This window comes from Halichoeres trimaculatus, unplaced genomic scaffold (genome assembly GCF_033239565.1).
Source record: "Halichoeres trimaculatus isolate MK-OKI-2021-1 unplaced genomic scaffold, fHalTri1.1 fHalTri1_scaffold_9, whole genome shotgun sequence".
NCBI classification, from domain to species: Eukaryota; Metazoa; Chordata; class Actinopteri; order Labriformes; family Labridae; genus Halichoeres; species Halichoeres trimaculatus.
Window position 1 is genome coordinate 33,979,938 of NW_027437188.1, and position 14,114 is coordinate 33,994,051.

Genomic DNA, 14,114 nt, shown 5'->3' on the forward strand with positions numbered 1-14,114 from the left:
CTCTGCAATTTATCTCACATCTCTGTAATTTTTTTTTCATCTTTGTAATCTCTTTTATTTCTGTAATTTCTCTTTTATCTGTGTAATCTTTTTTTTTAAACTCATCTATGTAATCTTTTTTTATTCCTGTAATCTCTCTTATGTTTGTGATCTCTTTTTTTATCTCTGTAATCTCTATTTTGTCTCCCTTTTTCTTTTTCTTTTAACTTAGTTATCTCACTTTATCACTGTAATCTCTTTTTTTTTTCTGTTAGTCTTTTTTATCTCTAATCTTCGTTTATCTCAGTATTTCTCTTTTTTATTATTTATCTCTTTTCTTCTCTTTAGTTTCTCCTTTTTCTCTGTAATCTCTCATCTCTGTAATCTTTTTTTTTATCTCTCTTATTTCTGTACTCTCTCTTTTATCACTGTAGTCTTTTTATCTCTTTAATCTCCCTTTAATTTCTGTAATCTCTCTCTCATTGCTATTTTTTATCTATGTAATCCCTCTCATGTCTTTAATCTCTTTTCTTATCACTTTAATCTCTCTTCAATCTCAGTGATTTCTCTCTGTGACATGACTGAAATCAGCACAGCGCTCGGTTCAGGTGTGAACCCTTTAATGATGAATCACTTTGAGCTTCAAACACATCTTTAAACACGTCTTTCGCAGCATCAGGACCAGAGTTGAAGTTTCTGTGGACCTGGACTACAAGGCTGGGTCTGGGTCTGCAGGTGGACTCATGCAGACTCAGGTGTTCAGTAGAAAGGAGAGGTGCCGTTCCAGTCTATAGCTGCCCCCTCCCACTTTGTCCTGATGGTCATTTCCAGAGACGGACTCTTCTTTTCCAGGTCCCCGTCCTGATCCGCAGAGGCTGCCTCCCAGTGGTGAGAGTGAGTATCTGCAGGACGGACAGGTAACAACCAAACCAGTCAGACACCTGAGCTGTAATAAGAGCCTGATCTGGAGTGATCCGATCTCCCCAGCTGTCAGGTGTGAGCAGTCTTACCTACAGTCAGCGTACAGGTGTGTTTCTGGGAGCTCTGTCCGTTGTAGTAGTACAGGTGAAACAGGTGTTCCATCCTCCAATCAGAGAGCAGCGAGCGCTTCACGCTGAACAGCACTGACAGACTGTCATTCACACGACACAGCCAGACAGGAAACCTGGGGGTCTTCAGCATGCTGCCCACCTACACACACATACAGAGTTAAAGAAATGCATCACACCACCAGCCAGCGCCAGGAGCAACCCGAGTTTTGGAGTTTTAAGTTTAATAATGATCAATTCTAAAATACTAAATCATTATTACTCTGAGAGATTTGCAGCAGTTCTCTGTCTGGATGTAGTTAATTATGAGCCAGGTCCCAGACTCAGGGCTCTGTGTGCTGGTCTTTAGTTTGGAAGGGTTTCTGCTTTATCGACACAAGTTTATGTTTTCAGATTTCATTGTCTGAACATGACCACAATAAATCTCAGATATGTTAGGAATCTAATGGACTGTTAAAGACTGTTCTAGACTGTTCTAGACTCAGCCTGTCATAGACTGTTATAGACATTATGAACTGTTACAGACAACATTTGTAATAGACTAGCAGATTGTCATATAGACTAAGACTGTTGTTGACTTTTCAGGCTGTGACAGACTGATGTAGACTGTTGTGGATTTCTATTGGCTGTTGTAGACTTAGAATGTTGTAGACTGCTATTGGCTGTTTTTTTGTGGAGTGTTATAGATAGTTCTAAAGACTGTATTGGACTGTCAAACTGTTGTAGACTGTGACAAACTGCGATTGGCTGTTGTATCTTCCAAAGGTTTTAGACTTTTATAGAATTTTATGGATTGTTGTAGACTTTTTTAAACTTTTGTAGACTTTTATAGACTGTTGTAGACTGTTGTAGAGTTTTAAAGACTGTTTGGGACTGTCAGCCTGTTGTAGACAGTTGTAGTCTTTAAAAGACTATTATAGACTGTTCTAGACGGTTATAGACTGTTACAGACTTTTGTAGACTGCTCTAGACTTCTATAGACTGTTTTGGACTGTGAGGCTGCTGTAGAGTTCCAAAGACTGTTTTAGACTGGCAGACTTTTGTAGACTGTTGGAGTGTTATAAATACTGTTTTGGCCTTATTGACTGTTGTAGACTGTCATCGACTTTTATAGACTTTTGTAGACTTGAAGACTTTTGTAGACTGTTCTAGACTTCTGTAGACTGTTAAAGACTGTTGTAAACTGTTTTGGACCTTTATAGACTGTCTTAGACTGTTATACAGTTCTAAATACTGTTCTGGACTGTCTGGCTGTTTCAGACTGTTGTAAGCAGTTGTAGACTTTTATAGACTGTTGTGGACTGCTGCAGTCTTCTATTGACTGTTATAGACTGAAAGACTTTTGTAGACTGCTGCAGACTTTTGGATAGACATCTGTAGACTTCTTTAGACTATTTTAGACCTTTTTAGACTGTTTTAGACCGTTGTAAACTGCTGTAGACTGTTATAGGCTATTTAAGATTGCTATAGACTTTTACAGACTGTTGTAGGCTGATCTAGATTTATCTAGACTTTTTAGAAAGTTGTATACTGTTATAGATTGTATAGACTGTTATTGACTGTTATAAACTGTTGTATAATGTCATAGAGGTTTGTAGACATCTATAGACTGTTATGGACTGTTTAAGACTTTTTTTGAGGGTTATAGACTGTTATAGACTGCTTTGAACTGTTATAGACTTATGTAGACTTTTGTAGATTGTGGTAGACTGTTGTAGACAGTTGTAGACTGTTGTAGACCAATCTATATTGGACTGGTATAGCCTACTGTAGACTGGTTTAGACTCAGACTGTTTTAGGCCGTTATTGACCCTTGTTGACTGTTGTAGACTTCTATAAACTTTTATAGACTGTTATAGACTTTTGTAGACTTCTATAGACTTTTACAGACTGTGATAGTCCCAGCTCTGGTCTTGTTTCAGACCCGTATGCGTCAGCCTCACCTGTGGCAGTCTACCGTGCTTCACTTGCTCTCTGCTCCAGTGCAGGTAACCCACATCACCACGGGATAAAACACCCTGCAGGGGGCGCTCCAGAGGATGACCTCGCTCATCACAGATCAAGGTCCCATTAAAGACGTGAGGACAGGCTCGACCAATCAGGAGCAGGTTAATCAGCGCCTATAGACACACGGTCAGGTGATCCCACTCAGAAGGAAAACAGGTGAAGTGTAGCTTCAGTGCTCACCTGCTGACACACAAAGTCTCCCAGATGGAGATGGAGCAGGTGTGAGGAGGAGGAGGAGGAGCAGGAGGAGGAGTCCATGTCCTGGTTCAGTCTGTGAGGAAAAGCAGAGCTCAAAGAGTCAGAAGAGACTACGGCTTTTAAGACTTCTCCTGCCACTGTCAGGTGTGTTTTTAACAGTCAGGTGTGTTTTAGTGGATTAAGAAGTTGGGGGTAGATATCTTTCCAGCCTGTAGGGGGCACTGACATGATGGTGAGGTGTTCAGTTTACCTGTGGACTGTGCGAGAGCAGAGGAGGCTGTAGAGGAACAGGATGACTCCATGGCTGCCTTCTTCAGTAAACTGCACCACAGAAGAAGAAAAAGACTTCACTGACCTGACTCACACACCTGTGGAGTACAAACCATCACACACACTCTACAGGTGATCAATTCATCACTCACACACTGCAGGTGATGGAGGAGGAACTTTGTGACTTCTTCCTTCCGACTGAAGGTGAACAGCTGCAGCTGGAGCAGGTGTTAAACAGGTGTTAAAAAGATGAACAGGTGATAAACAGGTGTTAAAAAGATGAACAGGTGTTAAACAGGTGATAAAAAGATGAACAGGTGATAAACAGGTACGCAGGTGTTAAACAAGTGTAAACAGGTATTTAACAGGTGAAAAGGTGTTAAATAGGTGAACAGGTGTTTAACAGGTGAATAAATGTTTGACAGGTGCAAACAGGTAAACAGGATTGAAACAGGTGAATGGGTGATAAACAGGTGTTAAACGGGTGAATAGGTGTTCAACGGGTGATAAACAGGTGTTCAACAGGTGAATGGGTGTTGACCAGGTGAATGGGTGTTAAACAGGTGTTTTACAGGTGATTAAAATGTGTTTAACAGGTGATAAACAGGTGTTCAACAGGTGAATGGGTGTTGAACTGGTGAATGGGTGTTAAACAGGTGGTTAACAGGTGTTTTACAGGTGATTAAAAGGTGATAAACAGGTGTACAGGTTTTTAACAGGTGAACCGGTGTTAAACAGGTGTTTAACAAGTGAATGGATGTAAACAGGTGATAAACAGGTGTTTTAAAGGTGAACAGGTGTTAAACAGGTGCGTGTCCATTGTGGAGCTTCTGTCCAGGTGAGTGTCAGGTACCTTCTCTGTGAAGTCATCCAGCTTGTAGTCCAGGTGAGGTGTAATGCAGAAGTTTTTGGTAACCAAGGTAACCGTGGCACCCTCCTCCTGGCCAGCCAACCACAGGCTGTCAGACAATGCAGCAGCTAGCGCCCCCTCCTGGTCTCTCTGTCCCAACTCACACAGACTGGAGGGGACACAGGTACAGACGCAGGTAAGGTAACTAACACTAGCACAGGTGAGATTTTCACACTGAGGCTCCGCCCCCAGCCCAGAACAACAGACTGTAGAAGCTACTGACAACAAAACTCTTAACAGGGACAGGTGGGACAGGTGGATGTGTTAAAGAAGAGTATGAAGAGGGACACCTGTCTGTCCTCACCTGTGCAGGGTCTCTGAACCGCTCTGTCTGATAAACAACAGGTACTTTATAATGCGAGCCTGGATCACCATCTGCAGGGCCCGAGCTCCTCCCTGAGACACACACACACACACACACACACACACACACACACACACACGTTGAGTAATGTCACTCCTTGTGTTTATTATTTATCATTATCATCACTGTTGTACTTCCTTCCCAACGTTCATTAAAACGATAATGACTGTGTGTGTTGTTGATCTGGATCAGGTACGAAACTGAGACACTGTTTCCTCCTGTGTCTTCTTACAGGAGACACCTGAATCTAATCATGTGACACACCTGAGCCAGAAAGTGTTTACTGAGAGAGCAGCAGTGAACACAGAGCTGTACAAAACGTCCGTCAGTTCATCAGTCTGTGCCTGAGGTTTCCTCTTCTGGTGGTTGTTGTTCTGTATGTACTGTTGTTGTTGTTGTTGTTGTTGTTGTTGTTGTTGTTGTTGTTGTTGTTGTTGTTGTTGTTGTTGTTGTTGTTTACTGTGAGGAGGAGGCTTGTCTCACCCTGTCAGTGTCCAGAGCGTAGGAGAGCTCAGAGTCAGGCTCTCTGAACTTGAAGACAGATTTCCTCCACTCATAGTTAAAGACATGAAATGTTCCCCCAAACAGGATCCTCCTCAGACTCTGAGCAACAAACAACACAGAGAGGAAACACACAAACACATCAACACACAAACACATCAACACAAACATATCAACACATAAACGTATCAATACACATTAGACAGACAGTCAGACAGACAAACGGACAGGTAGTACTGTTCACCTCGGTCAGCTGCTGACTGACAGGTGTTCCTCCAAGTCCTGGGGAGATGATCAGCCTCCTGGGGATGGAGCAGGGTTGTGGGAGAGGCCTGGGAGTGGGCGGGGCCTCCCCTGGACTCTCCTCCTTCTCCCTCTGAGGAGATGAGGAGCGCAGGTGAGCAGTAATTATCAGTGTATCTATCTTTACTGTAGATTGAGTGAAAGATGCAGTACCTGTCGTAAATTTTTTTAACTGCAGAGTGAGTTAAAGATAAAGTAGCTTTGCTGAGTATTAGAGTGTGAGAGTTTATGTTGAGCTCACTCACATCTGATGTTTTGGCGACTTCCTGCTGAAGCAGCTCAATGTAGTCCAGCCTGCAGGTTTTCATTACCAACAACTTACCAGCAGCTGACATCTATAAGTAATGACAGCTCTAACTGTAACTAAAGACAGCATATGCTTTAACTAATGACTGCGCTAACTTTTACTAACAAGCAACTAACATTTGTAAGTAATGACAGTACTAACTTTAACTAACCACAGCACTCACTTAAATAAATGACAGCACTAACTTAAACTAATCACAGCACTAACTTATACTAACTAGCTACTAACAGCTTACATCTATAATTAATCACAGTGCTAACTTTAATTTATGACAGCGCTAACTATAACTAATGACAGCACTAACAATAACTAATGAAAGCACTAACTATAACCCATGACAGTAGTAACTATAACTAATGACAGCGCTTACTATAACAAATGACAGCACTAACATTAACTAATGACAGCACCAACTTTAACTAACGACAGCATTAACTTTAACTAATTACAGCGCTTACCCAATGACAGAATTAACAATAACTAACAACAGCACTAACTTTAACTAATGACCGCTTATTTTAGTTAATGACAATGCTTACTTTAAATAACTAACTAACTTGCTAACTTGAATCAATGACCTTGTTACTTTTACAAACCAGCAGCTTATATCCATTACTTATAACAGCACTATTAATTACTTACCTGCAGCTTACATCTTTAACTAATTACAGCACTAACTTTCACTCAGCACTAAAATTGTGCGCACAGCCAGAAGCTAACATCTTTAAAGTAATGACAGCACTAACTATAACAACTTGCAGCTAACATCTTTAACCAATGACAGCATTAACTTTAACCAACCAGCAGCTAACATCTATATATCTCACATGCTTACACTGAAAGCTTTACTCTTAGCACCAGAGTTGATGTGTCTCTAAAACACAGACCTTCAGATCAGAGCTCTTCAAACCTTTCCTCTGCCACACTGATGCTCAGAGAGTCAGTCAGTTCAGTCTGTAGAGTTAGTAGAATTAGTGGTTTGGGTAGTTAAAGTAGTGAAAATAGTTATAATAGTTAAAGTCGTCCATGATGACCGCAGATCTGCTGCTCCTGGCTCAGCCAGACAAACACTGAGAACACCTGCAGCAGGAAGTGAAACCAAACACTCAGACTGTTTGTGTGTGTGTGTGTGTGTGTGTGTGTGTGTGTGTGTGTGTGTGTGTGTGTGTGTGTGTGTGTGTGTGTGTGTGTGTGTGTGTGTGTTTGGGGGGGGAATAACTTTCCAGGCATCTCTCACACACCCACACACACATGCGCACACACACACATGCGCACACACACATGGCCAGCCTAAAGAGAAAGCCAGTGCAGTTCAGAGTGAGGACCAGCAGGGGGCAGCATCACTGTCCTGCATTAGCATCAGCAGCATTAACATCAACAGCATCACCACTCAGACTGAAGCTACGGTGGCCTTTGAGGGCAAAAAGCTTCTGATGTGATCAGTCTGATCGTCCTTTTTGAGTTTTTTATTTATCAGATACTTCCATCAGGACAAACTCCTTCTTCAGCACCTTCTTCCTCTTCCTCTTCCTCTTCCTCTTCTGCTTCGTCTTCTTCTTCTCGTCTTGTTTTGATTGTTGTATTTTATTCAGTGCACAGTTTCTGTCTTCTAAATCCTTTTTACCTGACCTCAGATGCTGACCTTTGACCCCTCTGAGGGTTTCTGTGTTTGTTTGGATTTTTGTTTGTGTTAGTGTTTTTTTGTAGTTATATATATATATATATATATATATATATATATATATATATATATATATATATATATATATATATATATATATATATAAGTATGTATTGACTGACAGACTTACAGCCCCAGGTTCAGTCTCCGATCTGCAGAGGAACAAAACACAATTTAACTCAAAAGGTGGTAAATCCTTTCAAAATAAAGTGATATTTAACAAAATGTGAAATAAACTTTCAAAATAAAAGAAGAAAATACATAAAAACAACTGATGAGAAAGATATTTACTGTTCCTTCCAGCTCTGCAGGTGAGACACCTGGACCAGGATCTGCTGGAGCTCCGCCTCCATCTGGACAAATACACACACACAAAGACAGGTGAGGAGACAGAGGGCTGATGTTTGCTGTGAGCTCATAGACCCTGTCTGATTCTTTTTCTGCATTAAAAAATAAAAACAGTTATTCCTCAGATTAATGTTGGAAACAAAAATATCCTGAGAGAGCATCTCACTTTAGTCAAAGCACATAAAGTAACTCAGCTTTAATACTGCGTTTTGGAGGCACCGGTTATTTATAAATGAAAGAAATTTAGTTTTTACTTATGACACGAGTGAAAAGTTTTGGGAGATATTTGAGCTTCTTCAGGTGAACCACAGAGTTTTTCCAAATGATCTCAGAGTTACATGAGCCAAACCAATGGAGAAATTAACTTTAATAATTAAATTTAATGTGACTGCACAGTTAAATCTTCCTCAGCAGATTAAAGTTTGAATTGATCTCAGCTCAAAGCCGGACGAGCAAAGTCTGATCAGAAAGGATCAAGAACCAGCGTTTATTTACCTTTAACAGACAGACAGACAGACAGACAGACAGACAGACAGACAGACAGGCAGACAGGCAGCTGTTGCACTCAACCTTTTTTTCTTAAATTCTGAAGTAACGTTTTTAACTTTGAATAAATATTAAACAAAATAGAGACAGAGACAGAGTTCTTACCTGCAGACGATCACAGAGGAACTACACCTGGGAGACTGACAGCTTCTTCTTTACACACACACATAGACCCATCTCACACAAACACACACACACACACCCTTGTCCACTCTTTAAACTCCTTTCTTCATTTAATCAGTTTGAAATTAAACTAAAAGTTAACATAACTTAATCCATGACTACACCATTCTTTGTGTACATATTTCATTTAGGAGGAGCTAAAACAAATACTTCAGTTAATTTTTTAAAGTGAATTTAACACTTAAGTGTTTTTACAGTGTAAACATAATTAAGTCTTTTTAAACAGTGAAGTATTGTTGTTTTTCAGTTTATAGACAGTTTAGTGTTTTTAACAGTGTTTAGTCTGCAAGGTGTTTTTTCCGTGTCAAAACAGAAAAGTTTTTTTACAGTGTTAGGACAGTTAAGTGATTTTAATATTTACTGAAAAAAGATTTTTACAGTTTAACGACAGTTAAGTCTTTTTTACATCTTAAAACAATAAAGTAGTTTTTGCAGTGACTGTAAAGTGTCTTTTTTTTTTCAAGTTCAGTAAGAGTAAAGTGTTTTTGCCAGTGTTGGGACAGTAAATCAATGGATTTACTGTACCTATAGTGTAGAGACAGATGTTTTTTAAGGTGTAAGGAGAAAAAAGTTTTTTAACAGTATATAGACAGTTATTTTCAACAGCAAATAGAAATATATGTTTCTTTTACGGCGAAGAGTAAGTAAAGTTTGTTTTTTTTTTTGTGTAGAGACAACTAAATGTTTTCTAAATTGTAAATACGGTGAAGTGTTTTTTACAGTAAAGAGACAGTTAAGCGTTTTTACAGTGAAATTTAAAGATTTTACAGTGATAAGGCAGTAAACTATTTTTTCACAGTGGAAAGACAGTAAATTGTTTTTTACATTGTAAAAACAGTGAAGTGTTTTTTACATTGTAAAGGCGGTTAAATGTTTTTACAGTGAAGAAATTTAAATATTTTACAGTGATAAGGCAGTAAACTGTTTTTACAGTGAAAAGACAGTAAAGTGTTTTTTACATTGTAAAAACGGTGAAGTGTTTTTTTTACATCGTACAGACCTTGAAGTGTTTTTTACAGTAAAGACATGTAAAGATTTTACTCTGTTGAGGCAGTAAACTGTTTTTACAGTGGAAAGACAGTTTAGTGTTTTTTTACAGTGTAAAGTGTCGGACTGCCAACCTGGGGTGAAATCCTGGACTTTAATTGTCGTCTCTTGAACAGGACACCATCATTAAACACACAATGAGACAATATGACACTGCCCCCCCACAGGACCCACTGGTTGGACTCAGGAAGATCTGGGTCCTCCTCAGATTGTGTGATTCTCTGTGAGCTGTCACCGGGTTCAGGTGAGACGGACTGATGGACTGGTGGACTGATGGACAGCTTCAGAGTCACATGATAAAGAAAACTTACTGCTTCCTCCTACAGATCTCAGATCCAGATCCAGGGCCAGGATCAGAATCAAGATCAGAAAGGGGGTAAAGGGGTGTGGCCTCTTTGACAGACAGGTGAGATTATCTGTTACCCTAAAGCCTGATGTGTGACGGTCTGTGTCAGGGTGAGATTAAGACAGAGGCAACCACAGACGTCTTTAATCTGAGCACAGACTGACTTTAATCCAAGACTGATGGTGATCACAGAGACAAATTTAAATTCTGTCAGATAAAGAAAGTTTTTTACAGAGGAAACGTTTTTCATTGTTCCATAAAAGGAAATGTTTCTTAGTTTCAGTCTTTCAAACAGGAAGTGATGCGTGTTGTGCTTTAATTGGCTGCTGGTGGTTGATTCCCTCACAGTCTCGTGGCTCCACAGGCGTCAGTACATGAGGTCGGCCGCTCCACCGCCCAGCTCCGCCTCCTTGCTGTCCTGGAAAGGGAAGCCGACCCCGGCCAGCCGGATGAGCAGCAGGTTGAGCGCGTGCAGGATGAAGATGAGGAAGAAGAGCCAGAAGCAGCGGTCGTAGCGTTCTCTGTGCGTCTGAAACACGAAGTTCACCTCGTTGAAGTTCGCAATCCGCTGCGACAGATTCTGGAGCTTTACCTCCGACGCAAACAGGATCATCACCAGACAGCTGCACACACCTGAGGACAGGTAACACCATCAGAACAGGTTCATACAGACACGCTGCTTCACAGTCAGAGGGAGGGATGCTCTGATTGGTCCAAAACCATAACATTAGCAGTTCATTCAGCACAATCCAGAGAGAGGAGTGAATCTGATGATGTCATCCTGAACCATGTTCACTAAAAACTCAAAGGGAGGATCTATCCGTGTTTTGTGAATCTAAAAAAGGTTTTTGCTACAAGCTTATACCGGCTTTTGTGGCTTTTTACGTTGGGATGCAAAAAATAATGTCAATAAGGCAGAGGAAAAAAAACCTATTGTGTAGTTTTCTATTTAATACTTAGCACACTATAAATGTTCTACGCAGCAATTTTATAAATAACATTAAATAAGAAATTTAATCCATGATGAGAATATTTTCCAGCACTTCATCTGATCAGTATTTACAACTTTCTGATTTCACATGCATGACCATTAGTGAATGACTGCTCTGTTTGCTACACGCTAAAGAAGCTAAAGGTGTTAGCAGAGACAGGTGAGGAGGAGGAGGAGGAGTTTCTCACAGCAGATGAAGGTCCACAGGTAAAGTCCCAGAGGGCCTTGCAGCGTCTCATACGGCCGGCCGAAGGCGTTGAAGAAGAAGAAGCCGGTGGCCACAGACGAGAAGAGGATGACCACAGCACAGAAGAAGATGACGGTGACATGAAGCCCGACTGGTATGGCGCTCAGCAGGTCTGGGAAGACTGGGAGGGGACATTAAATAAAACCTGTTATTTTTGTTTACAAAATATTTTTGTGTTATTTTAAAATAAGAATATGTTTTTTAACATGTTTCAAGGAAACTATTTTTTTTTGTTGATGAGTCAGAGGTTCAGACGTTTAGCAATAAAGGGTTAAATCAGAGCAAACGTGAGAAGGTCGCCTGACTCAGTTAAAGTCCTGACAATGGTCCGGCCACCCTAACTCTGAGTGTGTGTGTGTGTGTGTGTTTCTCAAACAGAGCAGCTTTGTTTCTGCTCGTCAGGCCTCGCTGAGTTCTTCCTGCTCGTTCAGGCAGAAGTTCGTTAGTGAAGGATGGCTCGTTAACTGTCTGCTCTCTGATTGGCCTGAGCTTCATCACACTGGGCCCTCTGTTCCTTTTAACGATCTGATCAGATCTGCTCCCTCTGCGAGACCAGGGCACTACGTCAGACCACAACCTGACTCATGTGGACTAAACTATGAACACCTGTAAACCAACACCTGTGGCTCATAATACCTGATATAATCTGATTATAATTCATCTAATCTGAATAAATCTGATAGAATCTGATTATAAATTACTCAATCTGATACTTCTGGATTTAATCTGTTTATAAATGATTCATCCTGACTTTAACTGATTAATCTGACTATAACCGATCTTACCTGAGTATAAACTATTTAATCTGATTAGAATTGATTTAATCTGGTTCTTCTTGATTTAGTCTGATTATGAATGATTTAATCTGATTTTTCATGATTTAATTCAATTATGAATGAATTAATCTGATTACAACAGGTTTAATCTTATTTTTCATGATTTAATCTGATTCCTTTTTTTTTACGTTACCATAACTGATTCAATGCAATTCTTCTTAATTTAATCTAATTATACTTGATTAAATATGAACATAACTGATTTAATCTGATTATACTATATTTAATCTGATTATACTATATTTAATCTGATTATACTATATTTAATCTGATTCTAGCAGACTGTACCTGAGTATAATGTAATGAATAATGCGAGAGAAAGTCTACATTCTACCTGTTCTCAGGTAGAAACTCAGGTGAAGACAGCCAAATTGAACAGTCTAACATGTTATTGATCCAGGAATTAGACCGATCCCTGCTCGCCTCACCTTACAGGAGCCCTGAATTATTCACGCCCTCACAGATACAGCTCATCAATAACTGATGAACAGGTGGGACCTCACCTGAAGCTCACCTGCTCGACATAGAAACAATAAACAACTCACCTGTCTAAAGGTGTAACACAGTAAACACACCTGAGTACAGGTGTAACACACAGGTGGGGACACACAGGTGGGACACACAGGTGGGACACACAGGTGTTTACTCACATGAGAAGCGCGACGGCCGCCCTCCAAGCCCGCACTGCTTCACCCTCTCTCCGTGGAACAGGCCGTAGCTCAGCCGACCCAGGAACTTGTCCAGTTCGGGTCCGGTGGCGTTGACCAGCTCAGCACCGGTCCGGCACAGCACGGTTCCGTGGAGCCAGAAGGGCAGCCCGGCGGACACCGCGGCGGTGAGCGCGCTGCAGAGCCCGAAGAGGCCGCAGAGAGAGAAGAGGAGCTGCTTCTGTCGGCTCGGCATGGCGGGAGGACGGGGAGAGGGGGCCCGGGCGTCAGGCCGAGCCGGGGAAGGAGGACCGGGGGCAGGCTGCTCGCCCCCCCTCACAGCCTCCACCCACAGACACAGCGGACGGGCTCGGTTCAGACGGCCCTGGTCAAGGTGAGCGCAGGTCTCACGGCAGAGGATCACAGAGCGGGACCCTCAGTGACGACCCGGTCACCATGGCAACAACACAGCGGGAGGCAGGGCATGAGGGACAGATGGAGACCGGTGTTCACGGGACCGTGAGGAGGTCAGGTGGCGCCCCCTGCTGGCGGGACAGGAAGTGTTTGAGCACAGGGAGTTTTCGTCATCACTCTCACCTAAAGTAACACACCTGAGGGCCAAACAGGGATTCACATTTGGAGGGAATAAATTGGCGCGAAGCATGGTTGTGTCCTTTTCAGTTCTGCATTCCCAATAAAATAAGAGATTTTAAAATTTTAAATGATATTTACCCTTGTAACAAATTAATTTCCAAGATGCTGGTGATGAGCCAGAGACAATTTTACATTTTTGGTGTTTACCTAACTTTAGTATTTTTATTGTAGACTTAAATTTTTATTTACCCTCTTTAAAACTAATGTCAAACTAGAAAAGTGAACACACACCCCTGTAAGATGAAATTCCATGTGTCTTATGTTTTTTATTTCTATGTATTTTTATTTAATTTTATTTTCCTACTGTTTTAAATGTATTAGGAATATAAATAATGGATGATACTGTATTTATTATATAGATTTATTTCAATGAGACACAAAATTCATGTATAGCCCGGTCGTCTGTATTACCTTTAATGTTAAATAAAGTTCTACACTGAAAAAATATATAAATTGTTTAAAAACAATTCAGTTCAATTCAAGATATCTACAAAATCTTTTTTTGGATATCCAAAATTAAATTTTGACTAGGCAAAATGAATTGTAGAAATCCGTAAAATAGAATTTGGACTAGTCAAAATGGAAATGCAGATATTTGAAAAGGGAATTAGGGATAGTCATAATCGTATTGCAGATAACTATAATCAAAACATTGACGTGACATGGCAGTGGCATGTAAAGACAAATTTTCTTAACACAG

The 14,114-nt window shown here is 40.7% G+C and overlaps 2 protein-coding genes across 2 annotated transcripts; both read right to left on the bottom strand.

The window, feature by feature from the left end:
• Nucleotides 1–738: 738 nt before the first annotated feature.
• Nucleotides 739–5,894, bottom strand: mindy4b (MINDY family member 4B). The gene is given in 10 exon segments (XM_074680003.1): nucleotides 739–1,170; nucleotides 2,972–3,148; nucleotides 3,216–3,306; nucleotides 3,484–3,554; nucleotides 3,656–3,721; nucleotides 4,357–4,522; nucleotides 4,718–4,809; nucleotides 5,261–5,380; nucleotides 5,523–5,654; nucleotides 5,827–5,894. Coding segments are annotated over 10 exon segments (1,410 nt in total). The 5' UTR covers nucleotides 5,890–5,894.
• A 3,869-nt stretch (nucleotides 5,895–9,763) lies between these two features.
• Nucleotides 9,764–13,396, bottom strand: clrn1 (clarin 1). The gene is made up of 3 exons (XM_074680009.1): nucleotides 12,764–13,396; nucleotides 11,219–11,398; nucleotides 9,764–10,672 (listed from the first exon to the last, which is right to left on the bottom strand). The coding sequence occupies exons 1-3, from the start codon at nucleotides 13,014–13,016 to the stop codon at nucleotides 10,407–10,409; spliced, it is 699 nt and encodes a 232-aa protein (XP_074536110.1). The 5' UTR covers nucleotides 13,017–13,396; the 3' UTR covers nucleotides 9,764–10,406.
• Nucleotides 13,397–14,114: the final 718 nt, after the last annotated feature.